Genomic DNA, 25,133 nt, shown 5'->3' with positions numbered 1-25,133 from the left:
AAAAGTTGTCAGCCACTGCCAGCATTTTTGATGGTTTTCACTAAAATTTCATGGCCCCAGAATATTTTGTTGTATGAATACAAAAAAATAAAGAACAGAGCCTACTCTAACAGTTTTATTCTAGCATTAAGCATTTTTTAAATTATTATTATCTGGCAGTCTCATAAAAAAGGAAAATTCTGTGTTTGGTGGGGAAACGTCTCATAAATAACAGAAAATTCTGTGTTTGTCTGGGAAGTGTTGTCTCATGCATAACAGAAAATCTTCTGTTTGGCGGGGAAGCATTGTCGCATAAAAATCTGGAATATTCCGTATTTGGCAGGGAATCACTGTTGCATAAAAAACAGACAATTCAGTGTTTGCTGTGAAAGCGCTGTTTCATAAAAAAACAGAAAATTCTGTGTTTGGCGACTAAGCATTGTCTCACACATAACGGAAAATTCTGTTTGGCAAGGAAGCGCTGTCCCATAAAAAAACAAACTGTAAATTCCATGTTTGCCGGGGAATTCTGTGTTTGGTGGGGAAGCGTCTCATTAATAACAGAAAATTCTGTGTTTGTTGGGGAAGTGTAGTCTCATGCATAACAGAAAATTGTGTTTGTTGGGGAAGTGTAGTCTCATGCATAACAGAAAATTCTGTGTTTGTTGTAGGGTTGTTCCGATTCCGATACTAGTATCGGAAATGCCGCCGATACCACAAAAAAATCTAGCATCGGAATCGGCGAGTACTTGAACCCACGTACCGATCCGATACCATTTTCTTAAGATATAAGTTATTCCCGCTAGCAAATCAGAAGCCAGTTCTTCTTCGTGGCTCAGAATGCAAACAGTGTTGCCACAAGCAACCACTGTTTAGAGCAGCGAAGAAGAAATACAAATGTGCTAGCAGTTTGTCCGCTAAAACGGCGGCATGTCTCATATGTAGGGCTTTATGATTTCTGCGAAGCGGAAAACACGGACGGAATCGCGGAATCCAGTCAAAATGGAACTTACAGTTTAACGCGGAACGTCACGGAATTTGTCAAAGTTTGATACATTAATCAAAGGTAGTTCATTACACTTAAATCAAATCGTGATATGGACTAATATTAAGCCAAAAACCGACTGTTTAAATATCAATTAATGCGTGGTTCTGTGTTAATGAATTGTACAGGCGCGTGGTTTGTTTACTCCTTGTACTGAAGCGCACGGGACACTTTCGGTAATATTAAAGGGCTCCAGACTGTGACCAATTTTTCTGCCAGTGTTACTAATTTTCGTGAGCGGTCACACTGGCGCGACCACCGCGTTGTTCAACTCATAAGCTCTGCCATTTCTGTCTCAGATGAGAAACATAAAATGGCACGCGAAACGAAAGTGAAACTAACACGACACGTTTGAGCTGCTCAGCGCTGACCGTTTATCAGCTTGGACTGCAATGCAAACAAACTTGCACAAACCCCGAACAGCTTTATTCGGGAGCCAACGTTGATTTTGCAACACTGTTACTGCTGCGAGATGCAGTGAGGAGCATTTGAAAATGCCGCACAATGAATAAGGTTGCTGCGAGATCTAGTGAGAATCTTTCAACAGGGTTCGTACGGGTGCTTGAATTCCTTGAAAATGCTTGAATTTTAATGTAGTGTTTTCAAGGTTTGAAAAATGCTTGGATTTTGGATGAAGTGCTTGAAAGTGCTTGAATATGCAGTTGCATCGGTTTCATATTAATTCGCTTTCATACTAAATAGTTATTTTTTGTTATGCTTATAATATGTAAAAGAAAGAAAAAAAAAAAAAACAGCTCCGCTCGAGTGTGCACGTGAGGCTGTAGTGTGATCCGCCGGTCTTTCTTGATGCGCGCCCTCTGATGGAACAGAGCGGTAGATAAAACATGCCAGTTATCAGGAGGTTGTTGCATCAGTCCTTGATGGCTTGAAAACGACAAATAAGAATTATGTTTAAAACGAGAATTTGGGGATCGCAAAATTGCCAGCCCGATGTCCCGGGGCTATTGTGTTTTCCAGTCGGGCTACCAAAATGTTTCACCGGACTATCTTAAAGTAGAGGGCTCGTGCTAGTCATTACAAACTCATCAATTTAGCCGTATCAAAGTTAAAGGGATAGTTCACCCAAAAATGAAAATTTGATGTTTATCTGCTTACCCCCAATGCATCCAAGATGTAGGTTACTTTGTTTCCTCAGAAAAACACAAACGAAGATTTTTAACGAAAACCGGTGCAGTCTGCCAGCCTTATCATGGTAGTGGATGGGCACCAGACCTTTAAAAGTAAACAAAAACATGCACAGACAAATCCAAATTACACCCTATGGCTTGTGATGATACATTGATGTCCTAAGACACGAAACGATCGGTTTTTGTGAGAAACTGAACAGTATTTATATCATTTTTTACCTTAGATACACAGCCACGTCCATCTGTCATGTGCATCAGTCACGTCACATTAGCACGCGCTCTGGCGTAGAATACGCAAACGTCGTAAGGGGAAATCAGTGAAAAGTCCCGGATGAGTTTGCGCAAACTAACGTAATCTTTTAGCTTTAAATCGGTTTAAACAATCAGGATACGCGCAAGTAATTACCATTTTGAATAGCCGCTATACACACACAATCTCTGTGCACTGTGTAAACAATGAGTGTCGTATACATGCGACAGATCGCTTCCGGCGTTTGCGTATTCTACGCTAGAGCGCGTGCTCATTTGACGTGACTGATGCCAAACTCGTGCACATGACAGATGGACGTGGCTGTGAATCAAAGGTAAAAAATGATATAAATACTGTTCAGTTTCTCACAAAAACCGATCGTTTCGTGTCTTAAGACATCAATGTATCATCACGAGCCGCGGGGTGTAATTTGGATTTGTCTGTGCATGTTTTTGTTTACTTTTAAAGGTCTGGTGCCCATCCAAGTCAATGATAAGGCTGGCAGACTGCACCGGTTTTCGTTAAAAATCTTCGTTCGTGTTTTTATGAGGAAGCATATGCCAACGCAATAGCATCAACTATCCATCTGGATAGGCTGTGTTTCGAAGCGGCCAGTCCCTTTGGGCGCCCGTAAAACGAAACAAAAAGCTGATCTGTCTGTCTAAAAGCAGACGAGCGAGACACGTAAGCTCTTAATGCCCTGACTGGGCATAGGAGGTTCGCGTCCGTTTCCTCATCATTGACCGGTAGGGCTGACAGCGCGATGACCTGTGCCCTGAACGGTGTGTTGAGTGATTTTGGAACGTAACCATGCTTGGGTTTGAGTATGACTTTAGAGTCATTAGGTCCAAATTCCATGCACGTCGCGCTCACAGAGAGTGCGTGCAAATCCCCTATGCGCTTCACTGAAGCGAGAGCCAGCAGAAACACAGTCTTAAGAGACAGGTATTTCAAATCAATCGTCTGCAGAGGCTCGAATGGTCCACCTTTCATGGCCTCTAGTACCACAGAAAGGTCCCATACGGGGACTGAGGGAGGTCTGGGGGGATTTAGTCTTCTAGCTCCCCTCAGGAAGCGAATAACTAAATCGTTCCTTCCTATTGACTGACCTAACGTTGCGCTCGAAAACGCCGTTATAGCCGCCACATAGACTTTGAGCGTGGACGGGGTTCTGCCCTTGTCCAGCAGCTCTTGTAGGAAGGAAAGCACCTCCATCACACCACAGTTAGTGGGTGACAAGCCGCGGGCTGCGCACCAGCCCGAAAACACTGACCATTTTGAGGAATAGAGCCGTCTCGTAGAAGGGGCTCTAGCCTGCGTGATCGTGTTTAATACTCCTTTTGGGAGTTCATCATATATTCGCTGGTGGCCCAGACATGAAGGGACCACAGCTCTGGGTGAGGGTGCCAAATCGAGCCACTGGCCTGAGAGAGAAGGTCTCTCCTCACTGGTATCGGCCACGGGGCAGTGCTCGTCAGCTGCATCAGCGCTGGGAACCAGGGCTGGTTTTCCCAAAACGGCGCTATCAGCAGTATTGAACATCCTTTTTCCCTGACCCTCTCTATCACCTGAGGTAGGAGAGAGATGGGGGGAAAAGCATAGAGATGACGGCGGGGCCATTCGTGGGCCAGCGCGTCTCTGCTTTTTGAGTAAAATTCCTGACAGTGAGCGTTGTTCGGAGACGCAAAAAGGTCTACTTCCGCTTTGCCGAATTTTTTCCACAGTAGTTGTACTGTCTGTGGGTGTAGAGACCATTCGCCTGCTGGAACATTGTTCCTGGACAGTCTGTCTGGCCCTATGTTCAGAAGCCCCGGCACATGCGCTGCTTTCAGCGAGCGCAGGTTGCGCTGAGCCCATACCAGGAGGCGTTCTGCAAGTCTGTATAGGTTTTTGGACCTGAGACCGCCCTGGCGATTTATATAGGAAACCACTGACATGTTGTCCGAGCGGACTAGTACATGGTTTCCTTTTATTTGGGGACAGAAGCGCGTCAGCGCGTTCTGTACTGCCAGCATTTCGAGGCAGTTGATATGTAGGAGCTTTTCCCGTTCTGACCACTGGCCAAAAGACGGTCTGCCCTCGAGCAGAGCCCCCCATCCCGAGGTTGACGCGTCCGTAGACACCACTTTTACTCTCGAGAAAGTCCCCAGGCTTACACCTGACTGGTACCAGTCAACTGCTTTCCACGGCTTCAGGGCTGTGACACATTTCTGATTGACCGTGATACGAAGCCGACCGGGCGCCCACGCTTGACGCGGGACGCGCGCTTTCAGCCAGAACTGCAGTGGACGCATACGCAGCAGACCCAGCTGCAGAACTGATGACGCTGAGGCCATGAGACCCAGCATTTTCTGAAATTTTTTGAGCGGGACAGACGCGCCGCAGCGGAACGAGCCCGCTGTGCGCTGAATGTCTGCTGCGCGCTGTGGTGACAGCCGCGCTATCATTGACAGCGAGTCCAATTCTGTGCCCAGGAAGGAAGTTTTCTGACTGGGGGACAGTGAGCTCTTCGCCCAATTGACTCTGAGACCCAAATTCTCGAGGTGATCGAGTAACATGGTCGTATGCTGTACAAGCACTGAGCGAGACTGCGCTAGAATCAGCCAATCGTCCAAATAGTTCAGTATGCGCACGCCTTTCAGTCTGAGAGGAACGAGCGCTGCGTCCATGCACTTTGTAAATGTACGGGGTGCCTGGGATAAACCGAACGGCAGGACTGTGTACTGATATGCCTGGCCCTCGAAGGCGAATCTCAAAAATCGCCTGTGATGTGACGCTATCTGTATTTGAAAATACGCGTCTTTCAGATCCACTGACACGAACCAGTCTCCTTGGCGAACTTGCGCGAGGATTTTTCTGGTCGTGAGCATCCTGAACCGACGCTTCACCAGCGCTTTGTTCAGTTGCCTTAGATCTAATATGGGTCTGTGACCCCCGTCTTTTTTCGGTACCAGGAAATATCTGCTGTACAACCCTCCTTCGCTTTGAGTTTGAGAGAGGGGCTCTATGACCCCTTTGCTCAATAGTTTCGCCACTTCGGCTCGAAGCAGGTGTGCTGCTTCTGTCTGCATTGTGGTCTCGACGCGCGCTGTATAGCGGCGCGGGCGTCGGTGAAACTGTAGCGAATAGCCTCCTTTTATAATGTCCAGCACCCATTTCGAAACCCCTGGAAGCTTTTCCCATGCGTTTGCATGAATAGCTAGAGGTTGAATACGAAACGCGCTCCGTTCTATCCGTAACGGAGTGGTTTCGGAGTGCTGTGGCACCAGAGACGTGCTCGTGACATTCGAGGCGTGGGGCACGCTGATAGCGGGAACTATTATGTCTGTGTGTGGATGTGGTCGTGTGGCAACAGGCACATTTAACACACTGCAAACACCGTTCGCCTGCATGCACGTTAGTTTCGCTTTTACGGAAACCTTTTGACGTGCGTGATGTGATGTCTGTGGGCACTGTGAAGTGGGCACGTCTATCACATGTGGAGCGCAATCGATCTGAGCCGATTAAATGTGCGCAGGGTCTGTATGACATGTTGTGCTTGTGTGTAGAAATGGGCACTGAGTGGGCATTTTGACTACACTTGAAACACCATCGGCCGTGGCCGGTTGTGAAGCGCAATCGATTCGAGTCGATTTTATGCGCGCTTGACTTGTGAGACAGGGTGTGCTTGTGTGTAGAAATGGGCACTGGGGAGTGGGCATTCTGACACGTGAAACACCATCGGCCGTGGCCGGGACACCAGAAAATACACTCTTTTTTGGATTTATCTGGGTAGCCGTGAGAACGGCTTTTGAGTACAGGCAAACGGGCGACAGAGCCGGTTTGTTGGCTGCAAAATACACTGGAACAGTCACAACACTTGGAACTGAACAAGCAAATACCTTTGGTGGGGGTCCGGCGACAGCGGGACTCGCGCACCGTCTTTTTCCTAGCTTTGTTAGGACTGCTTCGGAGGCTCAGGTTTCAAATCCAACCTGGGCCTCGGGCCGCGACCGGCGGGACGGCGGCCAGAAGAGCGGGAACGCGGTCTCGCGCCCTGCGCTCGGTGGCGCTGCAAAGCGGCAACAGCGGGCTGTGGCTGGGGTCGTGAGCTCTGCACGGGCGGTTTCACACGGCCGGCTGCAGAGCTGGAGCGTTTCGGCAGGAAGTGCCTCATCGCCTGGGACGCCTTCTGTACCTCAGCGAATCTCTCTGCAAAGTCCTTGACAGAGGATCCAAAAGGGCCAGCGGGAGAGAGCGGAGCATCGAAGAACGCGGTGCGCTCAGACTCAGCCATCTCCGAAAGCGTCAGCCACAAATGCCTTTCAGCTACAGTGAGCGAAGCCATGTTGCGTCCGATGGCCTGTGCTGCAGACTTTGTAGCGCGGAGTGCGAGGTCCGTGGCGCTCCTTAGGTCCGGCACACAAATCGCGTCAGGGCCTTCCTCATCCATCCTTCGGAGGAGGTCAGCCTGAAAAACCTGCAGCGTGGCCATTGTGTGCAGCGCTGATGCTGCCTGCCCGGCGGCGGTGTAAGCGCGGCTGTGCAGGTTTGACGTTTGGCGACATGCTTTAGACGGCAGCGCCGACTTAGCACGCCGTCCAGCGGAGGGCGGGCACAAGTGGGCTGCTATCGCCTCCTCGACAGGCGGCAGAGAGAGGTATCCTTTTTTCTCGGCGCCGTCCACAGTGGAGAACGCTAGAGAAGAGGATGGGCGCACTCTCGCTGAGTAAGGGGCGCTCCAGGATTTAGCCAGTTCTTCGTGAAGCTCAGGAAGAAAAGGCGCTGGTTTGCACGCGCTCGAAGCGCGTTCCCCTTTCGGCAGAAAACAGCCGTCCAACCTGTTATGAGCGGGCTGCTCCGGTGAGGACCACTCGAGGCCAAGGCACGCCGTGGCCTGTGTCAGAATCCTCATCAGTTCTGCCTCGATCGAAGCTCTCGAGCCTGACGGAGCGTGGGCGGGGGAGCGAGGTCCGCAGAGCTCGTCCAATCCTCACTGCCTGACGCCAGAATAGAGCAGGAATCCTCCTCCTCCATAACTGTGCCCTCGTCAGCCGTGTCGGTGCAAGCGGCGGCGGGCAGCGGCCACTTAACATCTGGGACGGAGGTTGACGAGATTGGTGAAGCTGGCGGGCGAACCGGCGAGCTTTGTCGGCTGGGGGGGGGTTCCGGTGCCCGCTGGGCACGGCGCTTCTTACGGCGCGACACCGTGGCGGGCGGGGGAGCAGATTCGGCGAAGAATGCCAGGCGAGTCCTCAGAGTCGCCATCGGCAGTGGTTCACAATGAGGGCAGCCGCCCTCAGCGAGCGCGAGCGCCGCGTGCTCCTCACCCAGGCAGGAAACGCAGACGATATGCCCGTCACTGAGTGTGGCTCTGCATGAGCCGCAGGAAGGCCTCTTTAAAAAGACGCTTGCTCTTTTATAGAGAAGTGTGTATCGCAGCGGCGACACACACTTGAGATATTAAAGGATATGAGCGCCGGAAAGCGCAGCAGGAAGGCACGGAAGGCGGCGTGGCCAGCAGCTTCAGAGACTCGTCCCGCTGAGATGCTTGCAATCGACGGCGGCTTCTTCTCCGGCTCCAGCGATGCGTTTGCTTCGCTTGAAGGATGAAAAATCAGATAATAGCTGCCTATGAGCGATCTTTATAGGCCTAGACCACGCCCTTTTAGGCGGGAAGCTACGAAAAGGGCGCGAAGCGACGCAAAGGGCGCGAAATGCCCCCATTGGATCTGGCGTCGTGTCAGGCCTCGCTCTAATAGGCTGCTGCAGTTGCCGCAGAGCAGCCAATAGGCGCGCAAGCTGTTTCGCCTATGTCTGTATGCTGCTGCAACGCGCTTTACATTATTTCAAAATTAAGGATAATTTTTGGCTTCAATATCTCGCAAAAAAGGATTTTCCCCTAGCGTAAGATATTTCTTACGCAGTACGAGAGACCTCTCGTAAGAGAACTGCGTTAATGCTGATTTGTGTACAGCCGTTACTAGGAAACCGTAGAATTTCAGCGCTCCTAAAGCGCCCCCTCGTGACAGGGAATGAATTTGCGAATATTCAGCTGTTTAGTAAGATTATTACAAATATTGGCCCATTTTTTTTATGCAGCAAACACATAAGTGTTGTAAATGTAAAAGTTATGTGCTTTCTAAAAATCTAAACAATTAAGACAGTAATATTTATGTTTTAAATAAATTATACTTGATTTATCCAGTTTAAAGGTATAAAGGCTGAAATGCCATTGTATAAGATGTTTTGTTTTTGCGAAAATCTGAATTATAAATCATGTCATTTTATGGCTTAATGTTACTGTACATTGTTCAACCCCACTACGGTGTTCATTTTACTTGTGTAGCTCTTAAAAAGGGTCATAAATTGCCTTAAATTGATATTTAAAAATTCTGCAGATACACTGTAAATAATGGAAAAAAAAATACCTTGATATTTGTGAATAGAAAATCAGATAGAAGTCTAAATGTCAATCAAAAATATTTTCAATGTTTAAAAAATGGTATTTTTTTCATTTGGGCCAGTTAAATTGTATTATTTTATAGTGTCTTTTTGACTACCTTTTAGTACTTTTAGGCTGAAATGTGAAATGTATTTGTGAAAATCCTTCCAAGTTTTAGAAAGTTTTCAAGTTTTAGAATTTTAGTTTATCTCTTTTTTTTTACAGTCATTTTATACCAGTCATTAATGTGTTACCATAGACATTGCCCTACTCCACTCATACAATATTACTTTTATTTGTGCAGGTCTTAAAAAGCCTTTAAATTTTATTTTTAAAATACTACAGATACTCAATAAATTATATTAATTATATATTTTAAATTATATAATTTGTATACTCAATGGTGACTATTAATATGGGGCAATGTTATATGCAATCTAGACAGTTGTTTTTTAATAGCACAATAACATCTGATTTAAAATTAAGAACTCATGTATGTGAATAAGTAATTTACCACAGTGCTGGAAAATCTTGAAAATGCACCTTGAAAGTGCTTGAAAAGTGCTTGAATTTTACTTTGGAAAAGGTGTAAGAACCCTGTTTCAAATTCTGGCCAAAATTCTCTGTTATAAACAGGGCTGATGTACGTCAGAAAACCAGATTAGTAATACTAACTATATGAAAAAATATTACTGTCAAATGTATGTCATATAATAACAATACTCTAGTTCACTGTATATGTCATATAATAAAAGTTCAATGTATGTCATATAATAAAAAATACTCTAGTTCACTGTATGTATCACTGTATATTTGTTTTATTAAGGAATAAGTCTGAAGCACACAATAAAATAATTTATTAGTATTATCTACAGCTGTATATACAATTACACACCCAGGTATCGGATTAGTACTCGGTATCGGCCGATACCCCGAGCACAGGTATCGGAATCGGTATCGGGAAGGAAAAAAGGGTATCGGAACATCTCTAGTTTGTTGGGGAAGTGTAGTCTCATGCATAACAGAAAATTCTGTGTTTGTTGGGGAAGTGTAGTCTTATGCATAACAGAAAATTCTGTGTTTGTTGGGGAAGTGTAGTCTCGTGCATAACAGAAAATTTTGTGTTTGGCGGGGAAGTGTTGTCTCATGCATAACGGAAAATCTTCTGTTTGGCGGGGAAGCATTGTCGCATAAAAAACTGGAATATTCTGTATTTGGCAGGGAATCGCTGTTGCATAAAAAAACAGACAATTCCGTGTTTGCTGCGGAAGCGCTGTTTCATAAAAAACAGAAAATACTGTGTTTGGCGGGGAAGCGTTGTTGCATAAAAAACAGGAAAATTCCATATATGGTGGGAAAGCCTTGTCGCATAAAAAAAAAAAAAATTCTGTGTTTGACGGGGAAATGTTGTCGCATAAAAAACAGACAATTCCATGTTTGGTGGGGAAGCAAATAAATAACGGAAAATTCTGTGTTTGGCGAGGTAGTGTTGTCTCACATAACAAAAAATTCTGTTTGGCGGGAAGCATTGTCGGATAAAAAAACAGACAATTCCGTGTTTGGCAGGGAAGCGTTGTCGCATAAGTAATGAAAAATTCCATGTTTGGTGGGGAAGTGTTGTCTAATGCATAACAGAAAATTTTGTGTTTGGCGTATAAGCGTTGTCGCACGAATAACGGAAAATTCTGTTTGGCTGGGAAGCGCTGTCCAATAAAAACTGTAAATTCCATGTTTGCCCGGTAAGCTTTGTCTTTTTCTTATAAAAAAAAAAAAAAACTGAAAATTCCATATATGGCAGGGAAGTGTTGTCTAGGGGTGGGAAAAAAAATCGATATTGCAATATATTGTTGTGCTCTCTGTCGCAATAAATAATCGATACACTAACGGCCAATATCGATATTTTACGTCGTCAGTGTCACTGTCACTACCCAATATCTACCATTCTGTTTGCGGGGGGCGCTGTTCGAGTAAATAGGCGTAAAGTGGCGGAAGCAGCGGCCAGTGAAGAACACAAGTTATCTTACAACATCAGAGAAGCAAGGTTAATTTAGTTTTGCTTTTTTAAATTCGTTTTATTTTAGTATAGTTTTCAAATTTGCAATAAAACTTAGTTTAGTTTTTATTAGTTTCATTAACAATTTTGTTAGTTTTAGTTTAGTTTCTATTTTGTAAACACATTTCTATTTAGTTTTTATATAGTTTAGTTTCAGTTTTAGTTTTAGTTTTTTAGAGATTAAATAGAGATCACGATTTCCTAGCAATTCTAAACTAAGCAAAATAATGTGAGACAAAATATTAATTGCTTCAGTCTATTAAAAAGTGTTTAATTCATTTGAATGAATTATTAATAATTTAATACATAATATTTAAAATAGAATATATTTAATACACCAACTTTTTATATTAAATTTATGAAAAAGTGGTTTGAATGAATAAATGATTTGCTCACAAAAACATAACTGGATGAATCTGTGTTTTTGAATCAATCTCTAGTAGTCAATGACAAATACATTTTTTAACAGTTGTTTCCATCTAGTGGCGAAACAAAGCAATCGACACAAACATTACTTGAAGCGCCAATTACTTTCAAAAAATGACGTGCTCTGTTTTGATCTCTACCATAGACATCACATCAGTGTTTATATCCAAACTATGACCTTTAATCAGAATATTGCTGTGATAATATTAACGACTGGGTATTTGAAAAGACTGTTTGGGAAGCTGTTTTTTTTTTTTTTTTTTTACATAAACATGATGACCGCTCTCTCTGTCAGCGGCAGAGCAAATATAGATTTGAATGTTCCGGTAAGACTTTTCAAAGGTTTAATAGACATGAGGAATCGTTGTCATTTACAAATGATCGCGTGGGGGTTTGAATCTCTATCATTTAACGATTAAGCAGCTCCAGTATATTGGTTTGATCGCTTGTGTTACATAAAATACATCAATAAAAACTGAAGCAGTAGCCTAGATTTAATTCAGGTGCTGTTCATGTCGCAGCCTTTATTTTTCCGCCATGGGGTGAGAACATAATGATTACGAAAACGATTATTTATTTTTGATAATTATTATTTTATTCCAGTTAGTTTTTCAATAAAAGTTGTTAGTTTCGTTTCGTTCTAGCTTTTCATTTATTTTGACATTTTTATTTTATTTCAGTTTACGAAAATGTTTTTTGATTAATAGTTTTCGTCTTAGTTTTAGTTTTCGTTTACGAAAATAACCTTGCAGAGAAGAAGCGCAGAAAAAAAGAGAAGTGAGAAGAATTGCGGAAGATAACGAAAAACAAATCAAAGACGTAGGGCTGTCGCGGTTAAGGAATTTCCCTTGCGGTAATTTTGAGTGGCTCAGTAGCGCGGTATGCGGTATTACCGCCATATAATTGTGTGTAGGCTGTTACAATGTAAGGTCATATTCAGAAATCAATAAACCGAAACCAAATCGCGTTGATATATGAAGTGAAGTAAACAGTACTTGCATAGAAACCTAGCCAGAAAGAAATGCAAATTTTGAAGAAAAATGTCAGACATACTTAGAGGCTTTGCATCTGAAATCTTCGTATATATAACAGTTAGCGCGCACCCTCGAGTCTGACTGGACAAGAGACTTTCTGTCAGTATTTCACCTGCGTGTTTTAGGCGAGCTGTCAGTCAGTGCAGTTTCATTGTTACGCCACAAGATGGAGGCAAGAGACTATCTTTGAGTAAGTCTTTAATCCGTTCATTCAACTATACGTTCAAAAACGCTTATTTATTCAAAGAGAGACGTAATGAAACACGATGTTAAAATCATTTCAACTTTAATCGCCACTTTTAAAGGCTCAGCTGACCAGCAGAGCATCGATGTTAAGACAGAGATTTCACTTTCCTTGGACATGACAAGCTAGTTTCACATACATACCTGACTCGATCTGAAAGACAGACGCAGGTAATCGCACAAGCTCAGTCGATCTCTCTCTCATTCGCTGTCTGTTTAGGCTTGTTAAGTGCATATCTACTGAGCCTCATAATAAACACATTATGTTATCATTACTAACTTATTACTAATTTAATATTCAGCACACAGGCATTAAGTGAGAATGGCAAATCCTTAGGAAAAAAGAAAACAGGCAAATATCGCGGTTGCTGCGGTTGTTGCATTCCTCTGCGGTTATGCACGTCAATAGCGCGGTATTGCGATATTGCGGTTATCGCGACAGCCCTACAAAGACGCACCCGCTAGTTGAGCATGCTGATCAGTTACGCCTGTTTCACACATACTCCGTCTGCAGTGCTTATGCGTTGAGTATTTTTTTCCGCACCCATGTTAACGGATTAGAGCGTTCACACTGCACGCGGTTGCTGTGCAAGTGCATTGAATAATACGTTGTTTATTATACGTTGAGTTTAAACGTGAATATATCTAGAATTGTATTAGTGTACTGTGATAAAAGAGTATCACAATGCTGAAAAAGCACGTTTGTATTTGAAATCAAAATAACGGATAAATGGTGTGTTTGTGGTAAACAGCCGCGGATCAGGAACGGACTGCAAACGTGTCCTGTGTGAAAGCAAAACGAGTCCGTGCTGCTTCTGCATCGCATACGGACTGCATACACACTGCAGACGGAGTATGTGTGAAACAGGCGTTAGTGTTCCTCAAGAAGAATATGCATTGATGAGACCACTGTCCAGGTTAACATAAAGCACTTTACAGTAACTTACTACTGACGTTTCAGTATCATGGTTTACACATGTTAGTTAATGTTCATGTTGTTTTTTAATGTTCAGGCACTTTTATCTGTCTAGCTGTACAGTGTTTACATTTAAGACCAGGAGGCAGTGAGTTATTATGCAAATGCATATTTCTTTGCACAGTGTTGGAAATGTTGGCATTAATAAATGCATAAGATTTCCTTATTATGGGTATTTTTTTCTTTTTCAGTCACATATATCGTGATATATCGTTGATGAAATTTCTCTGAAATTTCTGAATCGCGATATTATCGATATCGTGGGTCACATATCGCCACAGAATTGAATCGTGAGTTACCTGTATCGTCCCACCCCTAGTGTTGTCGCATAAAAAAAATGGAAAATTCAGAAGTTTTTTTTTTTTCATAAATATGTTAGCCTTAAGGTTATCTATAAGCTAGTAAAACATTGACAAAATTTGCATTTCAAAAATTACACTCTTCCACCAAGCGGCAACCTCCCACTCTCTCTATTGAAACCAACACGGAAGTGACTTAAACTGCTATTCATCGACTAGAGACTGGCTGCAAAAGGGAGTCAATCTCATAGAATCCCCATGTTAAAATGCCCAACTTTACAGCAGAAAAAAAAAAGTTTACAGCCTGGTACAAAAAGTGGTTTTGGTCTATATAGTTAATTTCACTCCTCATGTCTACTGTGAGGAGGTGAATTTTTTATAACTTATCTGTTTAAGTTATATTAAGCCTTAAAGTTCTGCATAATTAAGGGCGTGGCCACTTGAGTGACAGGGGGATTGCCACTACTGTCACCACTGTCGCGCTTTCAGCAACCAGCTCCACCCATGTCCCGCCTCTTTGCCAATTTTCGATTATCCGGGAGTGGCGCGATGACACAATTCCACGATGGTGACAGTCGAATCCTGCCCACTATGACCTTCAAAATCGCTCTTCAGAAACCTACGGGTGACATCACAGACACTACGTCCATATTTTTTACAGCCTATGTCTTCCACCTATACAAAAGTATAGTCCACTTGAATTGTATGTGAAATCTGGAAAGCTTAATCTTTGTCTGCCATCTGCTCTATTTTCCTTTTATTTTCTACTGTGAAACAATGGCCAGGGCCAGTGCTGCCAGCTTGTGAAACAATTGATTATTGCAAAACCCAGTCAATGCACATTTGTGATCTGCAAAAACTGAAATATGCTTTGGCCTTCAAGCACATCTCTGGGCCTCTCTCTCATCCCTTATCTCTCTCTCTTCCCTCTCTCCAGGCATTGGCTTACCAGCAGCTATATCCTCTTTGCTGTCCCCTACTTCGTCTATGACATCTATGCCATGTTCTTGTGCCACTGGTACAAACTTCAGGTCAAAGAACACGAGGAGGAGAGCGAAACCAAACCGATGAGGTCAGCCATCAGCGGCTATCTGCGCAGAGAGTTCCTTATGGTCTTGCACCATGTCGTCATGGTTACTGTCTGTTTCCCTGTCTCTGTGGTGAGTGGAATGAGGGTTGAGTGACATTACCATACTTATTTTTCTCATAAACACAGACATATAAAGTACTTCTTATTTGAAGTATGATTATGGAGGCCATGTTTGGAGTGTTGTAACATAGCTTTGGCTTCATGGCTGTTTAAGAGTGATTTGACGGGATCATGATCTGTGGGTGGCTTGAAGTGTGGCTGAGTCAAACTTGTCCTGAATGGGCCTGTGTACTTTCACCCTGTAATTATGCTCTCCATCACTCTCCATCTGTATCCATGGAGACTGTTGCTGTCGGCAGCAGTGCAGCAGCCAGCACCCTGGCATTAGCTGCACTTAAATGGCAATGAGTGTTTTGGCCTGATAAGACAAGAGAACCTCTACAGCACTTTCCTCTGATAAAACCACACTAAGCTTTCTTACATCTGACACAAGTATGACTTTCTTCTTTTCTCTTTTCCTTTTCTCATCTCCTTTCCTTTTCCATTTCCTACCTTTTCCTCTCCCTTCCTTTCCATTTCCTTTCCTCTTCCTCTTTTATTTTTTAATTCCTATATTTATAATTTCTCTTCTTTTCCATCCTTTTCTTTCCTCTTCTTTTTCCCCATTCTCATTTCCTTTCTTTCTTCCTTTCTTTTTCTCTTCCTTCCCTTTCATTTCCTTTTCCCTTCCATTTTTATTTCTCTCAATCTTCTCTTCCTTTCTTTTCCCCTTTTCTTTTTAATTATTTTGCAATTACCCTTCCTTTCCGCCGTCATTTTCTTCCATTCCCATCCCTATTTTCTTTTCCTTTCCTCTCTTTTCCTAGTTCTGGAGACAGGGAAAAGGGGATTATTTCCAGGGTGTGATGTTCCTGGCAGAACTCAGCACCCCGTCTGTCTGTCTGGGAAAAATACTCATCCAGGTACTAAACACAAAACACATTCACCATCTTTCCGTCTCCTTCTGTCTTTCTTTGGTTTAGTGAATGTGTCTTTCTTTTTAACAACCAGTGTAAGCAGATTTTTGCACTGCTCTTTCTTTTCTTGGAATTGTATGGGTAATTTCTACCGGACTTACTAATCTTAAAACATCTAATTGATTGACAGTGATCTTTCACAGACTGGAACAACTTTCTTGACTGCTTCAGTGTTAAATGTGTAGTGGGGAATAATGAATCACGGTTTTCAGGGTTCATTGCTCTGTCTATTAATAATTTTCTGTCTGTTAAACGCTCTCTCTTTCTCTACTCCTTGCTCTCTCCTTTGTTTGTTTCTTTGTCTCAGTACAAGCAACAGCACACTCTCCTACATAAAGTCAATGGAGCTCTTATGCTGGTCACTTTCTTCATCTGCAGAGTTCTTCTCTTCCCCTACCTCTACTACGCCTATGGCAGGTAAAGATAACAGTTTAACACTCTCAGTCATTCAGTCTTTCAATACGTCTTACATTTCAATTGCTCATCTATTCCTTCTTTCTTTTATCTTCTTTTTTCTCCACTGAGGCACACTTAGCCTCCGACATTAACATGGATTCTTAAAGTCTTAAGTTTTTGGGCTTTAGTATGAATAGGTTAGCCATAAGGTTATCCATAAGCTAGTATGGAAAGGAGGTAAGGTAAGGTAAGGAGGTGACGTGAGGCCAAGTATGGTGACCCATACTCAGAATTTGTGCTCTGCATTTAACCCATCCAAGTGCACACAAACAGTAGTGAACACACACACACACCGTGAACACACACCCGGAGCCCGGGGAGCAGTTGGGGGTTCAGTGCCTTGCTCAAGGGACTCATCTCAGTCATTGTATTGAGGGTACAGTATTGAGGGTGGGAGAGGGTGCTGTACATTCACTCTCCCCACCTACAATCCCTGCCGGACCTGAGACTCGAACCTGCAACCTTTGGGTTACAAGTCCGACTCCCTAACCATTAGGCCACGGCTGCCCCATGGTATGCTCCAAATCATTGACAAAGTTTGCATTTACAAGACATAAACATTCAAAAATTTCACTCTGTAACTTCCATCAATACGGATCAACGATTTTGATGACGTCACCCTGCACTAAGCTTTTCATCAAACTTTCTCTCCAATCAAATGCTCTCTAGAACACAAAGCGTCCCGCCCCCTATAAATACATGCTGAAGCTGCAGCTAAAATCGGTCACTTACTTTTTTTTTTTTTTTTGTTTTTTTTTTTTTTTTACAGAATTTGTATATTTTGTACAGTGGAAGATATTTTCACATAGTGCACTATATAGGGGATAGATAGGGAACAATTCAATGCTTTCCATTGGTGCGATGAAAGTCTGGTTTGTCACACAGTAGCGCAGTCTCAGTTGAATGGCCACTCCTGAACCCTGACTGGTTAGCATCCAGTAGATTGTTTTGTGAGAGAAATAAAGATAGCTGGTTGAAAACAGCTTGTTCCAGTGTTTTTGCTATGAACGGAAGGAGAGAGACAGGTCTGTAGTTGTCAATGAGTGAAGTGTTAAGTGTAGGTTTTTTGAGCAGTGGGGTTACCCGGGCCTGCTTGAATGTGGTGGGGAAGATGCCTGTGAGAAGAGATGTGTTGATGATGTGGGTGAGCACCGGTAGGATTGTAGGAGAGATTGCTTGGAGAAGGTGTGAGGGGATGGGATCTAAAGGACATGTCGCCGGATGGCTGGAGAACAAAAGTTTGGTTACTTCTGCCTCAGAGTAAGGACAGAAGGAGAAGAGGGGTGTTCCAGCCATGAGTGTGGTCAATTGTAGTTCTTGTATGTGTGGAGCTGAGAACTTACTGCTGATAGATGCAGTTTTGTCTGTGAAGAATGTGGCGAAATCATCAGCTTTTATAGAAGTTGTGGGAGGTGGTGGAGGGGGACAAAGCAGTGAATTAAAAGTTTTGAAAAGGTTGCGTGCATCCGGAGCATTGTTAAACTTGTTGTGGAAGTATGAAGATTTGGCAGTATGGACTTGGGTAGAGAAAGATGAAAGCAGAGACCGATACATACTCAAGTCAGATGGATCCTTAGATTTGTGCCATTTTCTCTCGGCTGCCCTAAGTTTGGACCGATGCTCACGAAGAACATCGGATAACCAAGGGTTCGAAGGAGCAGCCCGTGCTGGCCTGGAGGAGAGATGGCATATATCATCTAGACAAGAGGTAAGAGTGGAGCATAAGGTGTCGGTTGCTGCATTAGTGTCCAGTGATGAGAAGTGAGTTGGAGAGGGAAGGGAGGAGGATACTGAGGAAGAAAGGTGGGAAGGTGAGAGAGTGTAGGTTTCGTCTAAAAGTAACAGGTAGAGGGGTTGGGGGTGCACAAGTAGCAAGATGTAGGTTAAGTGTAATGAAGTGGTCAGAGATGTGTAGGGGTTTGACCGCAACGTTGTCTGAAATACAATTTCGTGTGTAAATGAGATCAATTTGTTTGCCAGATTTATGGGTGAACGAAGTGATGATGCGTTTTAGATCAAATGAAGCTAGAAGTGAATGGAAGTCTGCAGCATAGGGTTTGTCAAGGTGAATGTTAAAGTCCCAAAAGACTAGAAATGGGCTGCCATCCTCTGGAAAAGAGGACAGCAACCCATCCAGCTCTTCTAAGAAGAAGCCAAGTTGACTAGGAGGGCGGTAAATTACCACAACATGGAGTTTGATAGGAGATGTTACAGTGATTGTATGAGATTCAAATGAGTTATAATTGCATAGAGGAGAATGGGTTGAGTATTTCCAGTTGTTAGAAGTTGCAGAGTCTTCTGGACGAATCCAGGTCTCAGTCAAGCCTAGGATGCTCAGGCCAGATTGTAAAGAAAAGGCTGAAATGAAGTCAGCTTTGTTGACAGCGGACTGACAGTTCCAGAGCCCAACCGTGAAAGAGAAAGGTTCAGTGGAAGAGGTGTCGATAGGACGCAGGTTAGAAAGATTGCGTCGATGTGTGCGTGTGATGTTAGAGCGATGTGTAGCGATTACCGGAATGAGTTGGAAACACATGGTACAGTAGGACAGAAAGAAGAGTGAAATAAAGGAAAGGAATACTTAAGTGCGTTGTCGGTTTCGTTGCTTGGATAAGTCGCGCAGAACAAGTCGCAGTCTTTACTCTCGTTGGTCTTCACGTGAGGAGGCTGAACGCTTCCGCTGACGCTTCAGCGTCTGCTGATATGACGCAGTTAAATACACCAACAATCAATACTTCACTGACAACAGCTGGGTACACCTCCTTGGCTGAGTGAGTCGACAAATGGGCAAATAGGTCAAACTGAAACTAAGCACACTTCTCACTTTTAAGCGTGCTCAGGAAGGGAGCGATATGACTAACAAAAGCTTCCCTTGGCCGTCAGCTCAGAATTTCAATTTGAATAAGTGCAATCAAAACTACAATTTAAAATGAAAACACCGGCAAGACATATACCGAAGGAACAACTGCTTTCCAGCAGTAGCTAAATGTAAATAGAAACGAATAAACTAAATAAAGAGGAAACAAGGATGTGCTATCTAGCACCAATTCACTACAAGCAGAAACGAATAACCAAATAAATAGAAAAATAGAAAAACACAGACGTGTTGATCTTGCAGCAGCTAAACGTAACAATCGCTATAGAAAATACAGTATTTAAGTACTCACTTACGCACTGTCGTTCTGTCCGCGCTTGAGGACTGAAAATCACTTATCCCACATGATGTCAGGAAAAATGTAGAGACTAAAAAGGTAAATGGAAGATCAGGAGATAACCTTTAATTATTTTGTGCGGCACTAGCCTAGGGATTTAAACTTTTTTTATGTGATGATGATGGCCATACAAAAAATATTGTTGTCCGTGGTTTCAGAATTTGTTGTGGGTTTATAGAATGGCCCAGATGAGTGTGAGATTTCCCAGCCTGAAATCTTGTCCCAGTCCGCCCCTGCATGCGATTGAACAGAATCATTTAAACGGTTAATTCCTTCAGGAACGAAACGTCATGTTGCTCAGAGATGCAAAACTGTGTTTGGATTGATTTTTGTTGGCGAAATAGAGATGAAAACAGGCAATATGGTGACTAAAACGCAAGTCTCTTAATAATAACTTTATTTAATAGTGTTTATTTAACTGTTGTATAAAATCAATATTACATTTGTAGTCATACTGACTTTTGGAGATAAAACCGTACTCTTCATGTAATATTGATTAACTATATGAAATGATATAAATGTATAAATTTTATGTCCCCATGACTTGAATTTTGTGATCAATCTAAGTGGATTTTAATAAACTGAATCATGCAGTGAAAGAATGCACTCTAAATGCGTACACACACTAGTTTAATCTAACTTAGATAAGAGTTGTTTTTGCATGCCTGACATGCAAATATGGCTGCAAATTGATACCTATTTTTCACTTATTTTCTGTATGCTGACTCTCCTCCTTTGTTTGTGCTCATATCACAGGTACGCCTCCATCCCCTTCTACATGGTGCCGCTGTCTGTGCCCTGGCAGTGTAACGCAGGTGCAGCTTTGCTCATGGCCCCGCAGGTCTACTGGTTTTCCCTTATCTGCCGAGGCGCCTTCCGTCTCTTCACCAGAGCCTCACGGCACAAAGCTGCCCCCAGCAGCACAGACTCTGAACCAAAAACCTCACTCCTGCCCCCTGCCAACGGATACAGCCCCAGAGAGACCGACTCACACTGAGAGAGGAGTAGAGATAGAAAAGTAGGTACAGGGTTGTTAGGTTTAGACCAAAGGCAGATCAACTTGCTACAATAAGTGGATCTACCTTAGACCCAGCGGCGTGGGTTAGCAAGCAAAGAAACTGAAGGTCCGTACCCTTGCTATTCACCATCATCCTCTCTTTGAGAAGAAAAATAAGACTGCAGAGCAAACCAAACAGATCGTTTTCTCCCTAACATGCACATTTTGTGTCGGAGCAGTAGGTCGGGGAAATGTCATCTGCTGCTTTGCAGCGTTACTGCATCATTTGTAGATTACCATGGTCATAAGCTTCAGAAAAAGAGATGTGAACGTGAACGCGAATGCGAACGCAACGGGAACAGTATTTAAAATGATTGACGGGTGGAAGGATTCCTGTTCTCCTCTACGAGAATCTCTGGCTCTCTCTCTGTTTGGCATGGTTTCAGATTCGAAGAAGAAAACAGAAATGTCGCAGTCGATTTGTACATAAGTTTTATTCATATTTATGTCGAATTCCAAATAGCCTTTTAATTTATTTTAGATTTTCTGCTTATTTATTATTTATTCAGATTCCTACTCAGATTACAGGTGGATTAGTTTAAAACAAAACCGTTCACTACTGAAAACCGAAGTTGTTTGATTCTAAACAGTCCCTCACTGTAGGTGCATGGCCTTATTCCAGCTGTCCATCTCTGTTTTTCCCTTTCCTGGTGTTCGTCACAGCTTAAAACAACAACAAGATGGCAGCGGTTGCATCCAGTTAGTGAATCAGCAGTTATAAAGCAGAAGAGGGGTCATTTAAAGGATTTGGATGAGGCTGAGGTAATGCATTAGCATATCTCTGCTGCAGTACTCCAATCCTTTTAGGATCCAGACGTTGGACAGGGGGGAAGGGACCGAGTGAAATACTGCACTTAAAAACCAGGCTGAAGTTGGCAAGGCACTTGGACGAACCTGAGCCAGTTGGTTTGTACTTTTCGTACAGTTTTATGTGAGGAGGCTGCCTGCATAATGGCCCTCGCTAACCTCTAATAGATCCACGCCACAATATGGCTATGTAACACAAGATGAGATGTCTTTAACTGCTTCTCCTCAAGCAGTCAGCCTTCGTTTCTGATACAAAGGAGGTCCATATTTGATGTGTTTAGTCACCAATTAGTCTTCACTTTTATGCTAAAAGTGTCATTGGTGTAACAATGTTGCCGCATACCTCCCTCAGGCCTACTTGTTTTGCTATATACCCGAACAAGGCTGCCAGTTTGATGTTAAACAGTATTATTAGTGTTCAAAATAAGAGGACGGCGCACAAGTTGGATTCTAGAAGTGAATCTTGCACTGAATTGTCACAAGGAGGGGTGCTAAACAAACATCCGAGTCTGTGAAATACTGTAAAACTTATAAAAGCACTGCATAGATCTTTTTAGATCAACGTCCCGGATTTAGTTCTGGACCACTATAATTGGAGTCCTATTATAGGTTAGTCATGTTTCTGTTACGCACTAGAACATTTTTGTTTTGCTGCTTTACACTTAGCTCGTATGCCCAAAGGCATCAATGTAGCCTTAGAAGTAATGCTTTCAACATGCTCTTTACACAAAGTACTAGTGGATTGTTTGACACTGGGTCATCACAACAGTTACTCTAAGGGATCAATAGGGGCCAGTATTTTCAACTATAGCAAAGTATACTGGTTTGGGAGCTGGTTAGAAATAATATTTTGAGCTAGGAATGATGTATCTTCTGATTTTGTTTTTATGTAATTATTATTCTTGTTAATTTATTCTTTTAATTTAATGTATTTATTTGGCCAAGTCTGAATGTACATATGAATTCACATCTAAATGTTCTTCTAAGTGGGCTTCTGTTTATCTAGTTGCCTGAAGACTGTTCTGTAATTCTGGTTCTCTCAGCTGAAATATACTCTTGCTCTCTCCTGCTGTGCTCTGATGCTGTGTTTGACCTCCTTTTATACTGAAACAAAGGTTCTGTGTCACCTGCGTTGTGTGTGTGAGATTGTGTGAGAGAGAAAAGGATAATTGCATACTGCATACGTTAAATGAAATTTGTCTGAATAGGTTTTTTTTTTTTTAGGATCGAAGCACCATCCTAGTGACTCTGGATTTCCATGTTCACAATTTCTCTTAGTTATGTAAAATGTGCAGTAAAAATGCCCCATCATTTGATCAATTTTACTAAAAAAAGGTGTCTTGACTATATCACACTTGTCTCTGCAACGGACAGAGGTTCTGTAAAACAGCACATCAAAAGTTGGGGAAGCGGCCTGTGCAGCCAATAAGAGAAGGCTTGATTCTCAAGTGTTCGGATTCGGTGACGTTCAGTTGACTGAAAGTTATTTGGAGAGAGAACGATCTAAATATTTTTGCTACATTTACACTACCAGTCAAAAGTTTTTGAACAGTAAGATTTTGAATGTTTTTTTTTTTTTTTAAGTCTCCTGTGCTTTTTATTTGATCTAAAATACAGCAAAAGCAGTAATATTGTGAAATATTCTTACTATTTAAAATAACTGCTTTCTATTTGAATATATATTAAAATGCAATTTATTTATGTGACCAAAGCTAAATTTTAGAAAGAGAATTTTACTTGCCCAACCGGACAAGTAACCTGATTAAAACATCAATTACTAGCGCAGCACCAAAACTTTGGTGAGAATGATTCTGATTGTATTACTTGCAGTGCAAACGGTGACTGAATATGGACAGTATCAAGGTTGCATCAGTTGAGGCTCATGCAGCCTATATCTGACCAATAGAAGTATCAGATTTTTCCAACATTTTAAATTTATATGTTAAAGGAACACTCCACTTTTTTTGGAAATAGGCTCATTCTCCAACTCCCCCTGAGTTAATAAGTTGAGTTTTACCGTTTTGAAATCCATTCAGCCGTTCTCCTGTTCTGGCGATATCACTTTTAGCATAGCTTAGCATAGATCATTGAATCCTATTAGACCAATAGCATCACGTTCAAAAATAACCAACGAGTTTGCATATTTGTTGTATTTAAAACTTGACTCTTCTGTAGTTATATCGTGTACTAAGACCAGCGGAAATGCAAAGCTTCAATTTTCTAGGCTGATAAGATTAGGAACTACACTCCCATTCCGGCGTAATAGTCAAGGAAGTTTGCTGCCGTAATAAGGCTGAAGCAGGAGCAGTAATACCACGCAGCACATGTGCAAATGCTAAACTAGCTGGGAACTCATTTCTGATAATACTCCGCCTGCTTCAGCCATATTACGGCAGCAAACTTCCTTGACTATTACGCCGAAATGGGAGTGTAGTTCCTAATCTTATCAGCCTAGAAACTCGCAGCTTTGCATTTCCACCGGTCTTAGTACACGATATAACTACAGAAGAGTCAAGTTTTAAATAGGACAAATATGGAAACTCGTTGGTCATTTTTGAACGCGATGCTATTGGTCTAATAGGATTCAATGATCTATGCTAAGCTATGCTAAAAGTGATATCGCCAGAACAGGAGAACGGCTGAATGGATTTCAAAATGGTAAAAATCAACTTATTAACTCGGGGGGAGTTGGAGAATGAGCCTATTTCCAAAAAAAGTGGAGTGTTCCTTTAAAAAAGTAAAACCTTAATCTTATAACATTATTTATGCATTTGCAATTTTACTGTGTAAATGCATTTTTTGGAACCCCTTATCTTCATTAAACAGTCTGAGTAAATACATTTAAATTGCATTTTTGATGCAGATTCGTTTTTTCCTGAACAATGGAAAGTTGAAGTTTGTTGATACTGTCTGACACAGTCTAATTATTCTAACTGAATGTATTGACAAAATATAAGAATTTGACGTAGATGATGACACATACATTTAGTGAGGTTAAGAAAATAAAGTTAAAAAGTGTCCTAGAAATCAATTTAAGGCAAATATCACAAATATTCTGATTAAAGTAAGATCTTATAGAGTAGTGATGAGACTATTGCTTCAGAATTGATTAATTTACGCCGAAGAAAAAGCATTTTTTGCCCCGGACAAGTAGATATTTTTTTTACTTGGACAAGTGAATGTCAAAGCTTAATGTCAATCGCTGCAATATACCATTCAAAAGTTTGCAGTCAGTTATTTAGCAAGGATGCTTTAAATTGATCCAAAGTGATGATAAAGACATAAATGCTTTTCCTCCGAACTTTTTATTGATCAAAGAAACCTGAAAAAAATTCTACTCCGCTGTTTTCAACATAATAATAAAAATAAATGTTTTTGAAAAGCAAATCAGATATTTGGAAGATTTCTGAAAGATCGTGTGACTGGAGTAATGATGCTAAAAATTCAGCTTTTGAAATCACAGGAATAAATTACATTTTGAAATATATTCAAATAGAAAACTTATTTTGAAATATTTTTACTATTTAAAATGGCTGTTTTTGCTGTACTTTAGTCACATCGTCACATTTTCGCATTTCATTGCTAGCTTTACGGTCTGTGAAAGTTCAAAAATCTAATTTT

The 25,133-nt window shown here is 42.2% G+C and overlaps 1 protein-coding gene across 3 annotated transcripts in view; it reads left to right on the top strand.

Moving 5' to 3' along the window:
* tlcd3ba (TLC domain containing 3Ba) overlaps nt 1-22,592 on the top strand; it is a 30,488-nt gene extending 7,896 nt beyond the window's left edge. For all 3 annotated transcript variants that reach the window (XM_073842093.1, XM_073842101.1, XM_073842109.1), the window contains 4 exons: nt 14,815-15,037; nt 15,834-15,929; nt 16,291-16,400; nt 20,405-22,592. In XM_073842093.1, coding sequence (XP_073698194.1) covers nt 14,815-15,037; nt 15,834-15,929; nt 16,291-16,400; nt 20,405-20,645 — 670 coding nt within the window. In that variant the 3' untranslated portion in view covers nt 20,646-22,592. The remainder of the gene's footprint in view (nt 1-14,814; nt 15,038-15,833; nt 15,930-16,290; nt 16,401-20,404) is intronic.
* The last annotated feature ends 2,541 nt before the right edge of the window (nt 22,593-25,133 follow it).

This window comes from Garra rufa, chromosome 1, assembly GCF_049309525.1.
Source record: "Garra rufa chromosome 1, GarRuf1.0, whole genome shotgun sequence".
NCBI classification, from domain to species: Eukaryota; Metazoa; Chordata; class Actinopteri; order Cypriniformes; family Cyprinidae; genus Garra; species Garra rufa.
This window is presented reverse-complemented; position numbering and strand designations above follow the sequence as displayed.